We start from the raw sequence: 21,552 nt of genomic DNA, 5'->3' as shown, positions 1-21,552 counted from the left end.
TATGCATTACCTATGCCCCCACAACAATTAATACTTCTGACCACACAGGAAATGTAAGTTTGAATCATGATTTGGTTTGTTGGGTTTTTTGTTTTTAGCAGATGAGCAAGACTGGTTATAAAACTGGGTTTGGTGTCTAGAAAAATGTGAGCAGCTTAAATAAAAGATTCCCCCAATTAGTATTTTATCTGATCAATGCTATTTCTAGAATTAAACTGAAGGTATTTTTAAATCTGATCAGCTGTTTATTCATGCCTGTGATAAATGTTGCATTTACATCCTTGTACTTATTTATGCAACTGAAAAAATCAGTGGTAGTGTGGCAAACCTAGATTTTTTTTATTTTAAACATCATTACTGAAACCTTACCATCTCAACATAATGAAGGCTAAGGGTACTCCTTGTCCAGTTTTTCCTGGACAGGTTTCTGTTCATTAGCATATAACTTCCTCAGTTTTGGTTTTTATTTCTGATGGAATTTTCAGACTTTAGCCATTAATCTAGGATGTGTGGCCATAGAGCAGCCCCAGCAAGAATGCTACTGTACCTGTGCAGATGGAATTTTGGTTTGTTGTGCATGCAGATCACCTGTTTGCATTACTGCAGTAGGTCCAGTGTTTCCAGGCTGCAACAAATGCACTGGGTGCTCACGATGCAGGGCATGTACACAACTCTCTGCTTGGAAATTCTGGCAGCTTTACTCAAGGCTAACAGAAAAGACAATATTCATCTTTAAAATCAAGGATTCTTTCCATGACATCTTTTCTAAAACAACAAAATAGGCAGAATGAGTATGTAGAAGACACAGCATGCAGGATAAGAAAATAATTACATCAGTGAGAAAACAGTTTAAATTGGGTATTTAAGCTCCTTTTCTCACAGATAAGAGTAACAAAAGTGGAAGCTTTTTTCCCTGTGGGAGCAATATGAGACACTTATGCTCTGCAATAGTACATAATGGTTTGTGGAAGAATTGCATTTAATGCAGCTTCACTTCCAAACAAGTAGAAATCACTTTGTTGACTTATGAACACAAAATGCCATAGCAGGTGTCAGCCACCATCACTTGGTACTGTTCAGAAGATGTAGATGTTTTTATACATTGTTTACAGCACGCCAAATACCACTCGTGGAGGAAGTGCAGCAATCCAGCAGCGTGGAAGGAAGTTAAAGCATTTCCAAAGTAGCTCAATGCAAACAGGACACAGATTCCATGTGCACCACAAGGGTGAAACATGTTTGTTTTCCATTTGCTTCTTTGGTACCCTTATAAAAAGTTCTACAGAATTTAACAAAAGGGGAACAAAGGTAGCTTTATGGAAACTAATTTTAACTAACAAATATTTCTGATAATGGAAAAACATGCAAAAAAGTTACATTAAATCCTACTGCATTTTTTTTTCATAAAGGCATGAAATGGCAGTGCTATCCTGCATTAAAAAAACCCAAAAAAATTTATAGCATTCCATAACATTTTCACTTCATTCTAGTTTTTGCCACTGAAAGGGAAAACAGTAGCTTAGAATAAAGGCCCAGTTTTGCTCACATTGAAATCAGTGAAAGTCAAAATCAGACGGAGGTGAGAGCAGTCCCAGAAAGTGGTACACTGTAAGCAATACAAGCAGCAAAACAAGTATATGAACTGTTGATTAAAAAAAAAAAAATCAAAACCAAGATACTTCCTGTTCTCATTTCTGCCCTATTTTTACCTGCTTTATAGCTAGAAGTAATCACACTAAAATTCACTTGCCTTCCTTGGGAGATTATTATTAGCAACACTACCCAATCTCTTAAGAGAAAAGCAATGCCTGGGTAGAGATTTGAAGCTAACAGAAACCTGAAGATTGGGGTGAAATAAATAGCATTTATTACAACATATTCCTTCTCATGTGACACAAACTACCCTCTGAGTCCTACAGTTCAAAGTAACTCCCCCCTCCCCCCCATACACACACTCCAAAGCCAAACCCCACCAAACAGTTAAAAGAAATAAAACTCAACAGCAACAAGAGTTGATGGAAAAAAAAATAAATCTATGTATTAACCTACAATGAAATGACACCAGTACTTCCAGTTTTCTCTAGGATAAGCCACTTTCCATATATTGCAGCTCTTTCTTTGCAGCTGTTTGTAGCCATTGTCCATTTTTGCAAGAAAGAGTTCAGATATAAATTAAACTTCAAGTTATTCTGTTCTGTGAAATATTAGGGGTTAGATCCTTCTGTCACCACTACGGTCAATTCCCACTGACATCAACCATCAGTACTTGAATTTACCCAAGCACATAAACACATGCTTAAGCAGGTGCTTGACTGTTTGGTTGTATCAGGAACCTCTCCACAAGCATAGGATGAACCTTTAACAGCTGTGCTTGAATTAACTCAGACAATCTGTGTATTCAAAGACTTCAAGGCAGGATGTTTTGGGGGCATTCTTAAGCTACAGCAGAACTGGGGATGAGTAGAAAAACATTCAAAGTATTTGAACACAAATAACTGAAAAATTATCAAAGCAGTTGCTTGTGCACTGCAAGAATCATAATTTTTGTCCCCAGTCATAAATACAGGGTAAAAACACTATAAATAGAGCAGCTCACTTTCCTTTAGTGAATGAACACATAAATAATATACATTTTGAAACAAAAAAATCATAGTGCAAAAATAAATTATCAAACAGAAGTTGTGAACATTATTTTACACAATGCTATATAAAACCTGAACCATTTGAATAAAAGACTTTGCAGTTCACTGAAATAACGCATCAACCTTATTATTTCTGCTTCACATTAAACTGCACAGTTTATCCTTTATCCACTAAAAAATAAAAATAAAATAAATTAAAAAAAACCCTTAAGATTTTTAAAAGGTTTATGGCAAACAAGATCACTTTTTGTTCTATCACATTTGTTATGAATTTAGCAGTGCAGCGATTGAATACTCGTCTCTGTTCCGAATGGAAACTATTGAAGTATCCATAAATCCCCTGCTCTTTTATAAGTCATTCTCTTTGAAACTCAGGGCTTGAAGCATCCTGACACACTCAGATCTGTAAGACATTATTGCAGTTAGCTGGAGTGACAGGGGGCAGTGGGAGCTGCCCAGCTCTGGCGCCGGCCGTCACCGCGCCCGGGCGCGCGCCATGAAGGTCAGCACGCGGCGGATGCCGCTCAGGCGCTCCCGCAGCGACTGCATGGCCAGGAAGGGCAGCTGGGCTCTGTTCTCCAGGGGCAGCACAGCCAGGACCCACCAGCACCACGCTGGCCCGTTGGGGTTTGCCTGCAGTCAGGGGGGAAAAAATAGAAATTAGAAGTCAGGGGCTGGTTTTGAAGGTTTAACTCTGAAATGCGGTTGTCAATAGCAATGCAGCAAGTGGATTATTTCATCGCCAGCCTAATGGCTTGGCCTGAAACAGGTTATAAACAAGTGGCACCTTTCCTAAAAATAGAATGTTAAAATAGGATGCATTTTCTATTACTAGCAACAATTTATAGGCTAGGCCTTCTGGATTTTTAAAAAATCTGTTTCCTTCCCATGTTATTACTGACCCAGATCTTTGGGATTCCTTGTCCATACTTTATGACACTACCTCATATTTAGGTCTTGTTATATTCTGTTATTTTAGGACCCCACCATTTGCAGTCCCCCACCATTTGCAGTCTTTTATCAAAAGTAAAAGTTTCCAGTTGCCTATTTACTCTCAGTCATTTAACTGGGGAAGTAGAGCAGGCAAAAAAGGCAGTTCAGTCCCCTGGGATTAATGCAGTGAGATAAATAGTCTCAGAAAGTTATCAATATTAAATACAAACTTTTTCTTTGCAACTGTGCTACCACTGGTATGTGGCAACAGAATATAGAGGCTCAGCTTATGTGGGGTAAATGCAGAGTGTTCATATTTTCATCTTAAAACACAATGCTTGCCAGCTTATCGGATATCCCTGCTATTTCTGTCCCTAAAAGTTACATAAGCCACTGATTGTGGATACCTGTGGGTCAGGATCCTTAGCTGGCATTGGACCAAAATGACTGAGAATTCGACTTTTGAGTGCTTGCTTGAGGGAGTTAAACCACGTATAGGCCTGATCATAGACAGAGTCATGGAGAACAAGTAATGCAGCATACTCCTGTCCTTGCACCTGGAATGAGAAATGAGAGGGAGAAGGTTACTGTTTGTTCAGGCTGCATGTCGGGGAAGGCAAAGGATTTTCAGGATTGGGTAAGGGAAAGTGAAAAAAAAAAAAAGGCATGCCAAAAGAGTTCTGGAATAAATAGTGAGAGCTCGTTTGGTGTTTTCCCTTCTGATGACCCTCCACTCACCAAATTCTCCAAATTCTTCACTTGGCCTGTATTCTAAATCAAAAATATCTATTTGTAGAATTTGCAGTTTCTGGATTTTTGTATGAAAAAACCTTTACACAAATAGCGCACAAAAATAGGAAAAAAAGATTGTGCAAAGCTTTTTTTTCCAAAAAATTTCAGTAGAACCTCAGAGTAGACATTTTATCTTCTCATTACATACCAAAAGCTCTTAAGAATTATTGCAAGGAATTTTGAAGGTTATGGTGCACCCAATCCTGCTGCTTCTTACCTGAATAGGTATTTTTAAACTGGCTTCCATACAAATGGTGCAGGGTTCCCCCTCCACCCTCTTATAAAGTGCAGTTATTCTGTCTAGAAGAGCAGCAAGATCTCATCCTGGATTCACTTAGTCTGGTCCTCTGATAAATACCTCCAGGAAACATTCTTCAGTACTTGGGCAGTGTGTGTGCATGCTTGTGCTATTATGTGTCCCACCTTAACCATGAGCAGTTACTAAATTACCACAAATTTGTTTTAATTAGAAACTTCTAAAAAAAAAAATTCACTAAACCCATACATGCTTAGAATTTCACATGTAATACAGTTTCAATGAAATATTTCTGAATCTACCTTTTGATCCTCAATGTACTCAATATCTGCTGTATTATATCCATCACGCTGGCTGTGCTGGATCACCTTAAATCTCCTCTTGCCAATGCTGTCTACAACAGAGCGACCATCAGCAAAGAATTCAACATTTCTTATCTCCAGAATGCAGCCATAATCTGCAAACCTATTGAAATCAGAACAAAAGCAAGTAAACAAATCTTATTCTCTCCACCCTGAGTTCCACAGAGCTGCCATACAGCCAGTCCCTGCCACAAAGGTATTTACCAATGTCAGCTCATTTCTATTGTTCATAGCACTGACCTGCTCTAGTTCAAATTATTCCACAATTGTTTGCAAAACTATCAGGAAGATTCAGACTGTCTAATCTGATTAATGCTAACTGGATGTTCAGGAATACAGGAAACATCTTATGAAACAGAAAGATACACAGCTCAGAAGCAAACTTTCTTCATAATCCTAATATGTTCAGTCAGTTTGTACAGAAGGACAGGTGCAATTCAGAATATTAGCATTATGGAAGGACTAGGAAATCTATGAAGAAAAAAGTGTTTGCACAATTTCAGCAGATTTTACTTTGCAGGTGGGTATTTTCTGTAAATCATACTTTCCACAGAGTATACATACCCAGTAGGCTTAGAAGCATAAAAAGAAGGAAGAAAAGCTAAATAGAGAGTCAAACATTGAAGTCAAATTACCTAAGACTGACTGTAAATTACTCAATGTAAATGCTCAGCCAGTCCTTATGAAGGTCCTGTTATACGTCTGCAGCCTCCACTATAAATATATAAAGGGTATAAATATATCCTATAATTTAAGGAAATCTAACCCAAGAACACACCTTACTGCCATTTTGATTTCTTGTGCCAAAACAGTCAGGAGATTTAAAAGCAGGAGAAAAACACAATTTTTTTCATGTATTACAGGAGGTCAGCAGCCAAGTCACATGTGACACACATTCAGTTCTGAGTGTTTTGAGAGAACAGACCATCAAATTAGTCAGAATCCAAGTCCTCAAGAGAGAAACTTCTGTCTCCTCAACCTGCACGATTAGGAAGAAACTTTCTCTACTGGAAAGCTACCACAGATATTACAGCCATGGACCTTTCTGCACCTCTCCACTGGCTCCAGACTAAGAGGTTGCCTCAGATGGTCCAAGCTGTTCACTCACCCCTTGACAGGGTCGCTGATGCACATCCCAAACTGTCTGGTGCCCGTCTCCATGCACCTGCGGATCATCAGCCGGTAGCAGGGCTCGAAGATGTGCAAAGGACAGGGCACTGTGGGATAGGCCATGGTGCACACAAATATGGGAACATTCTTATTTAGGCTGTAAGAAAGAAAGGAAAAATCAGATGTGATGTTTTGCCAAACTACTGACACATAAACCACGTATTCTCTAAGATTATGACATCTTTAAATAGAAATTATAGCACCTTTAGAATAAAATTCTTAATGGAATAAAGAAAGCTAAAATTAATGGTAAAAGCTTAATTTCATTCTTAATGGAATCGTAAAAGCTAAAATTATTTTCCCTTTAACTGACTAAATACTCTAGAAAATAATATACCACTTAATAACAGACAATTTTTTCATTAAGCTTTCTGGATTTGTTTGTGAAAGCATTATTGGATCTCTAGTATTGCTTTTATTTTTTTTTTTTTTCCTTAATCCCATTTCTTCCCTATCCAGTATATTCCAAACCCCATCCTGTCAGACTGCTTCTTACTCTGTGCCTTTTACAGAGATCCATTGAAACTAGATACATTGCTTTGTATCTTGTTTATCAAGCAACTTCTGGATTTCTTCTACTTGTCTTTATTCTTTAGCACAGTGTCTAGTTTTTATGCTCACTCAAGCACAGTTTCCCCTGGACCCTGTTCTCAGAAATCACATGGTACAGAGAAAGAAGCTCCATCAGCATCTCAGCTCATGTTCCACAGCAGCCAGAGCCACTCACAGCCAACAGCAGCAGAATTAGAGATGGGATTTTACATAAATGGATTACGTACTTGGAAAGCTCTGCTATTTCCTCTTCATAAATCTTTCTCCTTTCAGTGAGTTCTTCTGGAAGATATCTGGCTATTAGCTCCTCCATTAGCACTGTTTTACAATATTTCCTCATAGCCAAGCACTGCAGTAAGAACACACAAAGCAGTTAGAGAAAACATCCAGCACTTCACAGTGTTTGGTGCCTGTGCAAAGGACATCACCCATTACCCCCATTTTCTGATGTCTGAGATTCTATCATCTGTCAAACCTGCCACTGAGAGTTGGTTTTTTTAACTATTCCCTGTGTTACAGACATTCACTTAGGAAATCCAGAAAGCAAAAATCCCCTACAGATTTTCTAAGTACAGGCCTGGTCCTAAGGTTTGAACAGAGACTAGCCATGCTTGGCAACTCACAGGAGCATTTTAAAATTCACATTCTTCCTGAGTTATGTAATATTTCATGTTGAGAAATATCAAGGCTGTCTGAAGGTGAAGTGGTTCCTATCACTTGCACTTGAACTTATGCTGAAAAAACCCAAGTATTACCTCTGAGAGCCCTTCCTTGCACAGGGGACATTTTGGGTTGTGATCCAGGCATCTCTCCAGACATTTGAGACAGAAGGTGTGTCCACAAGGTGTAGTGACAGGTTCATAGAAGAGCCTGGATTGGAAAATCCAAGAGCAAAAAGACAACAATATCGTGTACTAAAGTAAAAGAAAAAAGTTGCTACCAAAAAAAGCTGAATTTATTCACTAAATAAACTACTTAACTACTGACTACTACAGGGATAAAATCGCTTCTTGCTTTTAATTTCTTCAACCAACTTTTGTATTTATTCAGCCTACAGACTTTGTTATTGCCACCCAACATGAAAGGTAGCCCATGAACTCCAACTTCAGTGAATGTGAGGGACAATATTGTGATGAAGTTCCAACAAGCCAGCATTTAATTTTCCTGTGTGTGAGCAATAAACACACCCAGAAGTTGGATCATCTGACTTCACTAATGAAATTGAGCAATACTTCCACAACTATTACTGAATTTTTGTGATTATTTGTATGTGTAGAGCTAAGCACAAAATACCCATTTGCAGTAATAGCCCACATGAGTAATTACAATAAACTGGGACCTGGCATGATTCTATTATTGCCAACTCTAATGGGTATTTTTTTAAATGGAGTTTTTAACCTTCAAGGGACTGCTTTTCTGGAAATGAGTGACAGGAGGTTCATATTTTATCTGGAAGAATATTTAAATATATAAGGCCAGGTATTCAAAGTATCATGGTACCTATTCTTTACCCATTTCAAGGACCTCTATGACACTTATTTTTAGACAAAGATTTTTTCCTTATTATGATTATGCAATACTGCAAAATCATGTTTCCTTGTCAATAAAGACCTTAAGGAGATGTAAATAACACAGAAGTTTTTTTAAAAATAGAAACAATTCAAATCTAGATACTAAATTGTCTGGAATATACTGTATTTTATAACATACTGTCTAAACATTTTAAGGTCTTAAATACTAGTCTCATTATAATTTAAGTGAATTAATATTTTTTCTTAAAAGTATTAGTTTATCAAAACAGTACACTATGTTCTGTTAAACATGTGGAAATTAAAATACGTAAACCCACGTTTATTAGCATCTTTGACAAGATGAGGGTATTTAAGAATGCAATTGGCTTTTAACAAGACTGCTATAGAGAGCTCATTAAATGTCATTAGTTACTAAAAACATTGACATTTAAGCAATGGAACATATGAAATAGTATCTAAAATGCCACACCTATCTTATTGCAACTTGATGGTGTAATTGAAAACACTTGTTAACTGTTTCATGAGCAGAAACCTCACTAAAATCATGTGAATTCTACCCCATGTTCCAGTAAGAACTGCATTGCATATGTAATTATTTGGGACTGACTTAATCTGAAACGTGGCATAAAGACAAGATACTCATCTTAAGATTCCTGAGCCTGCCCTAGCTCCAACAAAAGCCAGCAGCAGCTTTTCCTAACAACTCTAAGAGGACTTGGATAAACTCCATGACTTGCAGAAAAAAAATACTACACACCAAGACTTGTCATGACATTATTTTGAGCTACTGTAACACAGAAACTAAGATGCTGTGGAATAACACTCCTTTTCTCACTAGTACCTTGCTTTGAGTACTCTGTATTTTCTGCTTGTTGCTGGAGCAAAGGTAGATCAATAACATTTTTGCCACTCCATCAGACAAACAGGTTAATAACAGCTCCTGCAGTTAATTGTGAGCAGGTCAGTAGGTTACTGGGTAATTAGACCAAAGCACTCAGGAACCAAAACCTCAAAAAGCTTCTGAAGAACATGGCAGGAAGTAATTACAATGGGTCTGCATAAATAACCAGAAAGATCTGAGGAGAGCTTTCCTGAGCACAAGCCCTCCTTGTGCAGTGATGTTACAAAGCCAACATCCCTCTGAAGGCAAAGCCTGCATTTGGAACTACAATTCCAGGCACAGCACCTATGCCATCCTCTATTCTATAAGAGAAACAGTAATCCTTGGGCTAATTCCTTTACAAATATATTCCAGTCTGGCTGTTTCTGATTTAAGTAGAGGATGAGAATGTAGGATTATTAATTTTATTTAAAACATCTGAAAAATGATTTGTGGACACAATGATAAACAAGCAGAATCACCAAACCATCTAAGACTAATTGTGTGGCTTTCTGTTAGAGGAAAGTTTTGCTCTTTGCACTATTGAGTGTTTTGACAGCTGCACAAACTTTTGGAACATATTTCAGCTGTAGACAGGGAGAGGGAGAGGGGGCAGATCTGATTTATTCCAAGCAGAAGGAAATCAGACAATACAGCGGTTGGTCCTCAAAGATTTCAGTTTGTCTGAAACAAATTTTGAAGCCTCCTCCTCTGCATACAACCAACAAAATCCAAATTTCTCAAAACACAAGCCTTCAGAAGTAAATCCCTAAAGAGGCTATCTGCTATTTAAGAATTTTAAAATATTGTGCAAAACCAACCCAAACATGAATTATAGATAAATCTGGGTAATTAAAAAAACCAAACAACCTAGGCAATGCCCACTGCAGCAAGCAAAACACCTTCCCAATATTTCTAAGTCACTAAAACCCTCCCACATGATGCATTTGCCAAAGTGAAAATGTTTTGTACAAAACAAGTAGTAAAATAGGTGCAGTTGACAACTCCTACTTGATTTACTAAGCCATTGCTGTTCCCAAGAATAAATGCTGTGTTATTAACAACAATTTTCTTTACTGGAAGAAGAAATCTTCAAGCAAATGGAGTGACTGCCCCAGTAAAGCGAGGAACACATCTCTTAAGCAAGAGTTAAAGCACACTTGCTTACTCACAAGATCCTCCTATTGCAATAGCAGCAGCACAGTGCTTCACATGCAAACAGAATATTCACTGGATGTGGTCTCTTTAGGTATTTTATGCTTTTCTGACAAACAGCTCCACAAATTCCCAGGTGACAGCTGTGGGTTTGTGCACTGTGTCAGTGGTGAGAGCAAATCTTTTAGACACCTTCTCTAACATGCTTAACCCCCATGTCAGTTTGTGTGCCCTTTCCAAAGCAATCACTAGCCCAGAGAAGATCAAAGAGTGCCCATTCATCAACAGTGCTCAGAACCCAAGGTCTAGAAATCACTGGCGTAACACTCACAGTCAAAGCTAATTTTATGTCACAGGCAAAAATAAGTACCAAGCAAGCCAGAAAATCTCTAGGTCATAAAAGGGAAGAAGATACAGCTGGAGAGCTATAGATTATCTGTGAGAAAAGAACACACCTCATACACAGGGAGCAGTCCAAATCTGACGGATCCACAACTTCAAATGGAATATGTTGTCCAGTACTATTTTCCCTAATATCAACTATGTCTATCAATAGGAAAAAAAAAAGCAGTTGAACAGAACCATGCAAGCACAATGCCATCTCATGTATTTACACCAGCATCTGATATTTAAATGTGTGTTGTATATACTTGCAACTTACTGAACCATGAAGCATCATTACAGTAATTTCTAATCAAAGTTTCAAATTCAAAAGCCTTGGCACAAATCAGCACATCTCCCCTTAATTTTGGTCACATTATACCCACTCACACAAGGATCAGTCTGGCCTTGCATTGGCAAAGTCAAAACACTTTGTTAGTGCTGAAAGTCTAAAGTGAGACAAACTCTTCTCTCATACCACTGTAAATGCATCCCACAGCATGAAAACAAGGCCAGATACCAAGAACAAAGAGAATTTGTACTTTTAAACTTTTAGAATTATTATAGAAAGTGCTAAGACCATGTGCAACACTGATATTCTTAAACAGATTCAGAGTTCTGCTGAGAAAAGCACATGACCCAACCTTCTTTGCCCCTATTTAGACTTTTTTTTCTCTCTACACACAGCAAAGCTTCCACAACATGCATGCCTTGAGTAGACAAAAGAGAAAATATAAAAGGCAAAGTGGAATTTGGTCCCTTCTTTGTCTGAATCTTACAGAAGAAAAGATTCCATGGGTGGCCTGCCATGGAACATGTCCTGTAATTAAACATACCTTTCTTCATCAGCTTGCAGGGCACCTCAGCATTTCTCATCTCCTCTGAGCAGCACTTCCTTTTCAGGAGGCTGCATTTCTCAGAGAGGAGAAAAGTAGACTCTGGCATGGAGGTGAATTTGTTCTCCTCCTCTGAGCAGTCCTTTTTGCTCTCTGTAATTTGTATAGGTTTCCTCAAACTACCAGAAGTAGTTACATTTGGTTCCTCTTGAATGGAAAAACCCTTTTTCTGTTCCACATTGACCTGTGTGAAGAGAGGATTGACATTAGACCAGTCTTCCAACAACTTGGTAAGGAAAAAACTCAACCTGTCAAAAATCTTTAACATTATAGATCACCAGGAAGGACTTTGTGGGTCAAGAGGCAAGAGTTTCAGAATTGCCAATCCTAATTAAAAAAAAATTAAACCCCAAAAAGCAAGCAACCAACAAACTTGATTTCCTCTCCCCACCATTGAGGGTTTTTAGCCCTTTTGAATGGCTTTTAAGCTCAAAGGTTGTGAAACTGGATTCAGGCAGAAATGTGGCTAGATCTCATGTTAAATATATTGTTATCACTGAACCTATGGGAAAATGCATATTGTTTACATCATGGTGATGGTATCAACCAACAGAATAACCAAAACAATTCAGTTCATTTTAAGGAAGCAGTAAAAACACACAAAATTTGTAAGAGAGAAAATGCCCAGAGCTTCCTCTTGTAAGCCAGACTCCTTTCTCAGAGGATAAACCATTCAGGATTTATCTGCTATGGCCACAGGACATCCTGTGAGCAGCCACTGCACTGACATCACCTGTCAGCTTTACAACATCACCTCCCTGGATGGGCCCAAAACCAGACACTGGATTGTGATGTGTGACATGCAGGAAGATGAGTGAACTGTCCCTTGAATGGCTTTGTGGAAGTCATGCAAAAGGGTTTCTTGTCAGAATATCCTAACAGCCTTTCCATGGGGCAATGCCACTGATTGTTTCTCATCAGTCTCAACAATGCAGCTAAAACCTCCGCCTCTGTCTGTAAGGACTAACCAAGTTTTCTCCTAAATATACAATATATGCAAACCCTATCCCAAAGTTCAGGTCTCAGTGAAGCAGAAGTGATCCTTACAAACCTATGAATGTAAATTTCTGCAGCCCTTTACAAAACTGCAGCTGCAAAACCAAAGCTATGAAGTAGCTAACATATCTTATGTAGTTCTACAATAACCTCTAAGTATTGTACAGACTGAGTATAGAATGACTTGATTACTGGCATCACCAGCTATAGCTCAAGTTGAAACTCTAGATTTTAGCATTTCAAGTTGAAGCTCTAGATTTTAGCATTTCACAGCATTTGAGGGTATCTAAATCCAATCTACAGAGGCCCCTTTCCCCTACCAACCACTTGAAAGACCTAAAGACAATTACAGGAGTAGAACCCACTCAATTCTGACATAAAATTTATCAGAACAGAGGACTTCTATGAAAGAAAAAAGTCAAATAAGGAGACTTCAGTAAGTTAACACTGTTTTGTAGGTTCTGAAATTCAGTAAAAATTTGAGAAAATGTATCCTCCTATCTCCCTAAGGCAAAAAGGAGAGAAGGCTTCCCAATGTGAACACAAAACACACAACAAATTAAGAACCACACATCAGACTTGATCTTTACCTTGAGCAACCTTTGTAGGTTATGGCTGGTGCCTCCAGATCCCACTGAATTTAGGAGATTCCCCTTTAATCTAGAGTGATGTGACAACAGCTGCAGGATATCGGGTAAGTGTTCCTGAGCATTTCCCGGGATGAGTGAAAACAAACTAAGTAGAAGCTGTGATATAAAACAGAACACTTCACTGCTTAGTTCCTTCCTTGCAACCTCTAAATGAAAAAGCAAGTAAGGGAACAGCTGAAAGAAGCATCCAGGATTTTATTAAAACCATTTAAAGAGCCCTTTAAATGAGGGTAGGAGCAAAAAGTGCAAGAGCTAATGCAATACAGGCCAAACAGACAGCAAGGAACATTTTCAGAGTTAAACAAGCCCACAGAGTCATTAACCATTCTCTGTGATGTGACACACACATGCCTTTGTCCTCTTTGTCCTGCAGTTCAGGGCTCACCAGAAATTGTTAATATCTTTCTTAAATTTTTTGGGTTGTTGTTTTGTTTTTTGTGGTTTTTTGCTGCACATCATCTTTCAGTGGAGTTTACTAGTACAGAAAGCACTCATCTCACAGGCTTAATCCAAGATCAGCTGGGTAAATGTGTCTGATATTGTAAACTGTAGCTATTTTTAATTCACTTATGTGAGAATACAAAAAAGGTAGGCAGTAGAAAAATGCCATTTTTTCATTTTCTATAAGAAAATAAGTGAATCTGTTTCAAGTAGCAGCTTGAAGCCTCTTGTATGGCATAGATTATCAGATGAATATTTAAGGAAAGAAACAGACATGAATAGAAGATTCACACTTCAAAAACTAATTTCAACATACTACTGAGGTGATCCTGCTGATGCCTGAGGAAGCCACATGACAGCTGAGATTTCTATTTAAAGCCAAAAAGGATTTCACAGGATCACACTATGTCCAAACTAACACAGGCAGACAGTTAATACAAGCAGAACATCACAACTGCACCCAAAGAATTTGGTAAAATGTAGTATGTCACTGTTATGTGACCAGCCTTGGAAATGACCCAGTAAAATATTGCATCATGGATGAACTCTGTGTCTGATGAGTGCACAAGTAACTCTTTCAGTCATAAGAAGCCTAGTTTTTCTCAGAGCCTCACTGCTCAGAAATTAAATGTCTTGGAAACGGCTATTTGGAGTCAGAATTTAGAAACATATCTGTTTGTTTCTGGTCTTTTTGCTCGAGTGCACAGAAAGTCTTCCAGCATGACTGTGAGCACAAATCATGACATAATGACAATGAAAGACTGCATGGAAGCCACTGGGGAAAAAAAGCAAACAAAACCCTCAAACATCAGTGACAAAAAAATCCTCAGAGGCTGAAATCTCAACCATACATAAAATGAGATAGAAATTTGATTTCCCTAAAACCATTCAGGTTATACTCTGTTACCTTTGTGAATAGCTTTACTGTAAGAATTCTACTGCACTTAGAAAGCCTTATGTGCTACAGAATATAGAAACCCTAATGTTCCCATCCCACCAGTGATTGAGAATGGCATAAATACACTGCCATAAAGGAAAATAAAACTATTATATTTTTATTGCCATAGGTAATCACTGCAACACTGAGCCTTTTAACTATGACAACAACAAAAAAAAATTACCAAATGTCAAAATACTGATTTACAGGATATCAGAGACTGGAGGGGTGGGCAAAACAGCAGTATTCAAAAATGCCATATAAGAATTCCCACACATTGTAAATTGCATCTGAAAGAAAGCCTCACTGCAGATCCTTTTTCTTTTTTGCTTATTTAGCATTAATTATTAGCCCTAAAAAACTATTTTAAAACTGCTCTTCCTTTGTTGACTGCTTCCTCTTCCACACCTCCTGCACACACTGACACTGGGGCAGCATGACTGGCAGTAGGAAGAAAGCTGCTGCTCCCAAGTGGAGTTTGATGAGTGCTGCGTGTTGTGCTCTGCCAGTCACTGGCCTGATACATCATTCAATAGCAACTCCCCCTCTTCTGCACTCCAGCATTGGGAATAGATTGCCAGGCTAGGAATCAATTAGAAATTTGAGAATCACAATAGTCTGTGGGTGGCAATTATTAACAATTCAGTTTTCCTTCAAATTTTTGATGCTAGCATTGTAACTGTTTCCACTGAATGGCTGCTGAGTGTATTTTCTTGCTACTTTCCTATCTTCAGATCAGCAATACACGACTCAAATGTGAACAACAGTCTGGATTTGTATCTCCATCCAGCTCTCTGCAGTAATGAGAGAGAGGAAAAGAAAAAAATTGTATCCTCCTTTATGAGAGGCTCCTGAAAACAATTGTGCAGATCCAGATCATTTAGGGAACTCACCTTTTGTGCCTCAGACTTGGCTGTCTTGTTCCCAGTATCTAGAGCAAGGCAGAATAGAAACTCCCTTAAAGCTTCTTCTGTTTTCCCCAGATTAGCTAATGCTTGTCCTTTCCTTAGGTGACCCTGCAAGGAAACACATCCACAGCTGCAGCTTTTGTCAAGAGAATATACAATAAAACCACAGTGAAAGTACACAAGATCTTTCTGAAGAAGAAAAAGTTAGACAGGAAAAATCACTAGAACCATGTCTTACACCTAGACACCACCAGTGCCTGGGATTCTAAACACAACAGTCCTGAAAAGTGCAAGCATTAACAGGATATTCTCCCACTCATGCAAGTATGATTTTCACAGCACCTGAGCCAAACTGATATTGGAAACATCTACTTCCCCTACATTCATCTTCTAAAATAGTAATTTTGGCCTTAGCACTCAATTTTTAGAGAGTTCACAAAATTGATATTCATCCAAGCCAAGGATAAGAGCCATGGCTCATTCTCCAGGACTAGCACTGTCTTTCTTCACCCCAGGAAGTTCAATAATGGTTAAATGCCTGTAAATTGCAGGAGTCCAAGAAGTTACAGGACTTAAAGCCTCCCTCAGATTCCACTGTCTGACCATTCCAACTGTTTTTTATCAGGGCACTATCAAGGTTTTAAAAAAGTACAACTGGAGTCCGAACTTACTTTCAACCAGTACGGCTGGAGCCTGCATGCTGTTTCTGCATCATGCAATGCATCTTCACAAGCTTTCAAAGTGGAGTTAATCTGGGACCGGTTGCTATATAGTAAGTGGTCATTTGGAGCTGTAAGAAATAGAAAAAGTGGTTGATTAAGAAAAACGAAATTAGTTACATAAGTTTTATTCCATAACTTTTATTTTTTTTAAACGCATGTTGGTGCTTCCAAGTTGCACAAACCCACAAAACATCCATGTACTAAATTAAATCTGGAAACCTCTTTGGGCAACTCCAGACAAAATGCCAGCTATGTCTTATATAACTGCAGAGAACATTGCATAAATAAATGCGGAGACACTCACACAATAAATTACCAGCACCGACTGAGGATCAGATGGTTGGTAGAGACACAGGGGAGACATTTAAGACAGCAGGAGGGATGCTGTCATACTGTAGGGAGGAATTTCAAAATTGGTAGCATCAAAGTTTTTAAGCGATAAATTAGGGTCTTTTCATGCCAGAGCTCAAAACACAGGAAAATAAGAATCAGGTAGGGTTACAATGATCACCGAGTTACACCCACTGCAGCATCGAGACACAGCCTGTGCTGGGGGAAGGCTGGGCACTTTTCATTTCAGTGAAACGCTTCCCTATAATACCTCGCCTTTAACTTCGACTTAGTACTTGCAGCGTGAGTCACTTTTTCTCAGGAAAAACTGCATGAAAAGGACCGCATCAAAAGTTCTCCCTGCGCAGCCCCGCAGGCGCTTCCCGGCGCTGGGGCGGGAGCGCGGGGCCGGGCGGGCCGGGGGTGCGGGCCACGCCCGCGGCCCGGACACGCATCCCCGGGACTGCCTGGGCTGCGAGCGGCCGCTCCGCGCCCGGGGGTGCTCGGCGGGGACCCCGCGCCCGGAGCCCTTCCCGGGGCGCGGCGGGATGCCCAGGGCGCGGCGCTCCGCTCCCCCCCGGCTCCGCCAGTTACACAACGGCGCCGGCCGGGGGGAGCCCAGCCGGACCGCAGGCTCGGGCTTACGCAACCGCTGCTCTCCTGACCCAGTTTCACCGCGGGCCGAAGAGCCGAGACCCCTCCTGGGGCTCCCCTCCGGACACCCGCCCCAGGACCCGGCCCGGGGAGCCGGCGGCGAGCGGGACTGCGTCCCCGGCACGCTCCCGGACACCAGGGTATCCCCTGCCCAGGGCTCGGTGGAACGAGAGGCGCCGGAGAGGCCGCCAGAGAGCCCCGGCCGGTGGAAAGTTATCCCTGTCCCGGAGCGGAGGCGGGGACCAGCACCGGGGAGAGGGAGCCCTTACCTAGGCTGACCGCTTCGTTGTACTTCTGCAGGGCGGCTTGGAGCTTCTTCTCCTTGTAGAGGAGGTTCCCTTCGTGCCGGAGCTGCGAAGCCTTCACTTGGCAGGGGAACCACTTGGTCAGCAGGTTGCTGAGGATGACATTGACCCGCAGGAGCTGCCCGGCCGCCGCGCCGCCCGCCTCCTTGCACAGGACGCAGCGGGGCTCGGGCGCCCGGTCCCTCTCCAGGCACTTTTTGCAGAACGTGTGTCCGCAAGGCAAGGAAACGGGCTCGAAGAGGAAGCCCTGGCATTTGCGGCACCTGAAGACGTCCCACTCGCGGGGTGCCGCGGGCTGCCCGGCGGCGGGCAGTCCCTCTTTGATCCGGACGCTCTGCGCCAGGCACTCCACCAGCTTCTCCAGCTGCTCGGCGCGCAGCTGCTGGTGGCGGGACGCCAGCTGGTACAGCGGCAGCGCCTCGTGCAGCCGCCCGCCGAAGGCCAGTGCGTCCGCCCGCCCGAGCAGCACCTGCCACTCGGGCCCCAGGCCGCCGCCGGGCGCCTCCAAGTTCTGCGCCTGCAGAGCCCCGGCCGCCAGCTGCAGCACCAGCTGGGGCTCGGGGCGCGGCGGCAGGTGCGAGCCCATGGCGGCGGCTCTAACGCGGCGGGCGGCGCGGGACGCCGTGAGGCGCGGCCGCGGTGCGGCCCCGCCGGGCCATGGTGCTGCTGCTGCCGCCCCGCGCCGGGAGCGCCCCGCGCCGCCGCCGCCGCTTATATAAACCCGGGCACGTGACGGCGGCGGCGGCGCTCATTGGCCGCGCCCGCAGGTTGTTACAAAACCAGGCGGTTTTGTAACGCGCCGGGCCCGGCCCGCACCGGGAGGGGCTGCCCCGCGCCGGGCCCGGGGCTCGCCACCCCCCGGGAGGGGCTCCTCGGCCCCTCGGCCGCCCCGTCCCGGCGGGGTCTGGGCCGTGCGGAGAGCCGGGGAGCCGGGCTGGGGAGCGCTGCCCACCCGGCACACCGGGCGCGGAGTTGGGTTTGACCCGCTGGTCTGCACCGGCGCCCCGGTGAGATACGGAATTCGCTCCAGGGTCCGGTGTTTTGGTACCTCCGGTAATGCGAAAGAAGCATCGGCTCGGAGTGATTTTGAAAAGCGAGAATGCCGTTTCCTGCTAGAGCTGGAATCGCGAAGCTTTGTAGCTGCACAGTTAATCATTCTCTTTAAGGGAATCTACGAAGTAGTGAAGCTATTTTAATGTCAGGTACTCCTGGTTTTAGAACAACTAAGGAAAACACTGTGTTTATTTAGTTTTGCAGTGTGGCATGTTGCACAGCTCTACCTATCCGTGCCAGATTCTTGAAGAAAAAGCACATGCCTTGTGATGTATCTTTGTTTTATTTAAGAGCAGCTCTGTTGACCGTTTCAATCTGCATGCTCCCACCAATTCTTCTTAGATGAGACAGTTGCACTAGTTGTGTAACTGTCTGTGCTAAATGTAGTCTAGGGAAAAATCACCTGTGCTACTACAGAAAAGAAGCTGTTCTAAAAGAAGTTGTGTAATGCTTTTTGTTTGCAGCTTTATGCATATTTACAGTTACCAGAAATGCCCGTGTTATGTATACATACACTTACGCTCTAAAAATATAGAGCACTTTTCACACTGTCTTAAAATCCACTGCAGAATTTGAAATTTCTGATGATATCCTATTACTGATGTAATCAGCCTCCTCATGAAGCTTAAGAGAGGGGATGAAGGAATTAATTTCCATTTTCTTACTTGCAGAAGTGTCTGGACTCCCCAGTTTAGACTGCATGAGCTAAACAGGTATTAAAGGACAAGCCCTGCCTGTGGAGCTTGGATGGACAGGAGAAAAGATGAAAGAAAGGAGAGGCAACCTGAGTTTTGCAAGACCTTGTTTAGGGAGGATACTTGAGAAAATTTAGATTTAAAAAGAAAAATTAGTTTAAAGCTGCTTAAAATCTGGATTTTAACTTTTAATGATACACACAAATTCTGTGATGATTGTGTCCATGTGCAGGCAACCTTACGCTTATACAGAAAATCAGATCTGAACCTGGAACAGAAGCCAGCCATCAGACCCTCCAATGCTCTTTTGATTCCTGTGATTGGAGGACATTTTGCATCTGCCAAAAATTTGGTCCTTGTCTCTAGGGTTCTTGAATCTTAAAAAAAAAGAAAGAAAGAAAAGTTTAACATCTGACTGCTGTTCTCAAGCAAGTCCTTTAATTAGAAAAAGAATTGAATAAGCACCGGTTTCAGTTCTTCTTTCTGCCATCATTTAAATCAGACAATAATCCAAAGTATGGCACAGGCTGCCAGCAAGTAAACCAAAGAAAGGTGGGACAACTGAAGCACTTAAAATTTCAGTTAAGCAGTGCTTCAGAAGAGTTAGAAAGAATGAGCATTTGTGCTCAGGAGTGTGGGGTTTTCCCTCCAGGCTCCAGCTTGCTAACGTAGACTTCTTGTTTTCCAAACTTCCATGCAAGAAAATCTCGTGCTGAAGAACAAAACCCTTAAGAAAAAGAAGAAAAATGCTTTCTTGTAGCCTTGAGGTCAGCAGTTGTCTCTATTGCAAAACTATAGTCTCAGCAACCCCTCAGTGTGTTATTTTATAACCATTGTCCTGAAAACCACTATGAGTCAAAGCCTATTCAAGCGAGGGAAAGTGACATAACCACTGGTTACCAGTAGCAATGCAGTGACAATCTCTATCCGAGAAACGCCACCAGTATTTACATAGTTACATAGCAGACACTTAAAGAGATAAGTCATGGTAGAAAGGGAGGGTTTCTAGCAGAATGTGAATTCAAGCTAGGGAAGGGGAATAGATTTATCATAGGAAATGCAATCAGCATTTGTGCACTGCAAGGAACTTCCACAGTTCCTATTCTCAATGTATGAAAGCAGCTGCAGAGCTGGCTGGCAGTCTGAGCACTCCGGACTGAAAGGCGTCTCAGAAAGGCACTGGGAAATGCACTTCTGGGAATTCTCTTCTACCAGCAGGACATGGCTGAAACATTTCAAGGGAAAAGAGACGCTGTGCTTATGAGCTACTCCCCGTGGTGGGAGCTCTGTGCTAAGGAGGGTTCAGAACACAGAGCTTTATCCCAAGCCTGCAAATAGTTATGACCTTATGACAGATGGCCTATGGGCAACAACTCTGTGACCCTCTTTTTCAGGGGAGAAAGCAGCTGGCTGTGCCTCTCCTAGTGCCTGGTATGTGTGGTGTTTGGTAAATGTTGGTACTTGGGGGTGTGACAGGTACAGAGTGAGCCGTACAGTCACTAACAGCAAAATACTTTAAAGCCAAGATACTAATTTACTGTTCACTACAAGTCAAACAACTACTAAATATTTGATTCGGATACAGGCCTGGCCCTGCAGAGACTTTTTTAGCAAAAACAGCTGTGTGAATTGATCATACATAATCTAGATATGCTGGGGTGTTTTTATATAACACATCCTGAAAGCATAGAGTTTTCATACATTCATACATATATTCATGGACTTGGAGCAGCAGTAGGTCATGAGGTGTACTTGATTAGAAGGCAAAAGAAAAAAAAAAAAGAAAGAGGCAAAAAAGCACCCTCCTGCCTACCTGCATTGTTCATGAGATCAAGAACGGATTTATCCTTTACTTAAACAGAAAAAGTTAAAGTGAGGAGGTGACTCACTCTGCAAAAGCACATCTCCCTTGTATGATTTCTCTGCAAAGGGAGGCTTAATTTCTTCCTTTTAATGACAATGAGCACGATACTGATCTTCTTCCAGCAGTTAATGGCTGGCATAACAAGCAGCATGAGAGCATGACTACATTCTTCAGCCTTCTTCTGAATCCATAAACTGCATCAGGCTTTGAGTCCACAAAAGCCACCAATAAACCTGCATTGCTCCCCTCTCAAACACAACTAACTCAAGTGTGAAATTCCAAACCAGTCACACTGACCGAGCTCCTTCTCTGGAGGAAGAAGGAATGTGAAAAGTCACATCACAAATACAGCCACAGATGGCTTTTTATTTCCATGTGCTCTGCACGTGCTGTAATAGTCCATAGCAAGAACAGATTTTGACTGATGGCCCATGCAGTTGAGGCAA

At 41.7% G+C, this 21,552-nt stretch overlaps 1 protein-coding gene across 2 annotated transcripts; it reads right to left on the bottom strand.

Moving 5' to 3' along the window:
• Nucleotides 1–1,958: 1,958 nt before the first annotated feature.
• LONRF3 (LON peptidase N-terminal domain and ring finger 3) lies at nucleotides 1,959–18,135 on the bottom strand. Of its 2 annotated transcripts, XM_030967755.1 has the most exons (12): nucleotides 17,459–18,135; nucleotides 16,155–16,273; nucleotides 15,469–15,591; nucleotides 13,138–13,293; nucleotides 11,492–11,735; nucleotides 10,730–10,820; nucleotides 7,463–7,577; nucleotides 6,935–7,056; nucleotides 6,094–6,252; nucleotides 4,926–5,088; nucleotides 3,983–4,132; nucleotides 1,959–3,275 (listed from the first exon to the last, which is right to left on the bottom strand). In XM_030967755.1, exons 1-12 carry the CDS (start codon nucleotides 18,078–18,080, stop codon nucleotides 3,117–3,119), a joined length of 2,223 nt encoding a protein of 740 aa, XP_030823615.1. In that variant the 5' UTR covers nucleotides 18,081–18,135; the 3' UTR covers nucleotides 1,959–3,116. The 2 variants fall into 2 exon arrangements, with proteins under 2 accessions (XP_030823615.1, XP_030823617.1); XM_030967757.1 differs by lacking the exon at nucleotides 13,138–13,293.
• Between the last annotated feature and the right edge of the window lie 3,417 nt (nucleotides 18,136–21,552).

Source organism: Camarhynchus parvulus, chromosome 4A (assembly GCF_901933205.1).
Source record: "Camarhynchus parvulus chromosome 4A, STF_HiC, whole genome shotgun sequence".
NCBI lineage: Eukaryota > Metazoa > Chordata > Aves > Passeriformes > Thraupidae > Camarhynchus > Camarhynchus parvulus.
The sequence above is the reverse complement of the archived record's forward strand: the minus strand, read 5'-3'. Positions and strand labels throughout refer to the sequence as shown.

What these genes read in the sequence shown, in the direction of transcription:
- LONRF3 (XM_030967755.1), bottom strand. Translation starts at nt 18,080, where the DNA reads ATGGGCTCGCACCTGCCGCCGCGCCCCGAGCCCCAGCTGGTGCTGCAG. An exon ending in CAACGAAGCGGTCAGCCTAG is followed by an intron (nt 16,274 to 17,458) that starts GTAAGGGCTCCC and finishes TATTTCTTACAG; the next exon opens with CTCCAAATGACCACTTACTA. An exon ending in GACTGCTCCCTGTGTATGAG is followed by an intron (nt 7,578 to 10,729) that starts GTGTGTTCTTTT and finishes TTTCCAATCCAG; the next exon opens with GCTCTTCTATGAACCTGTCA.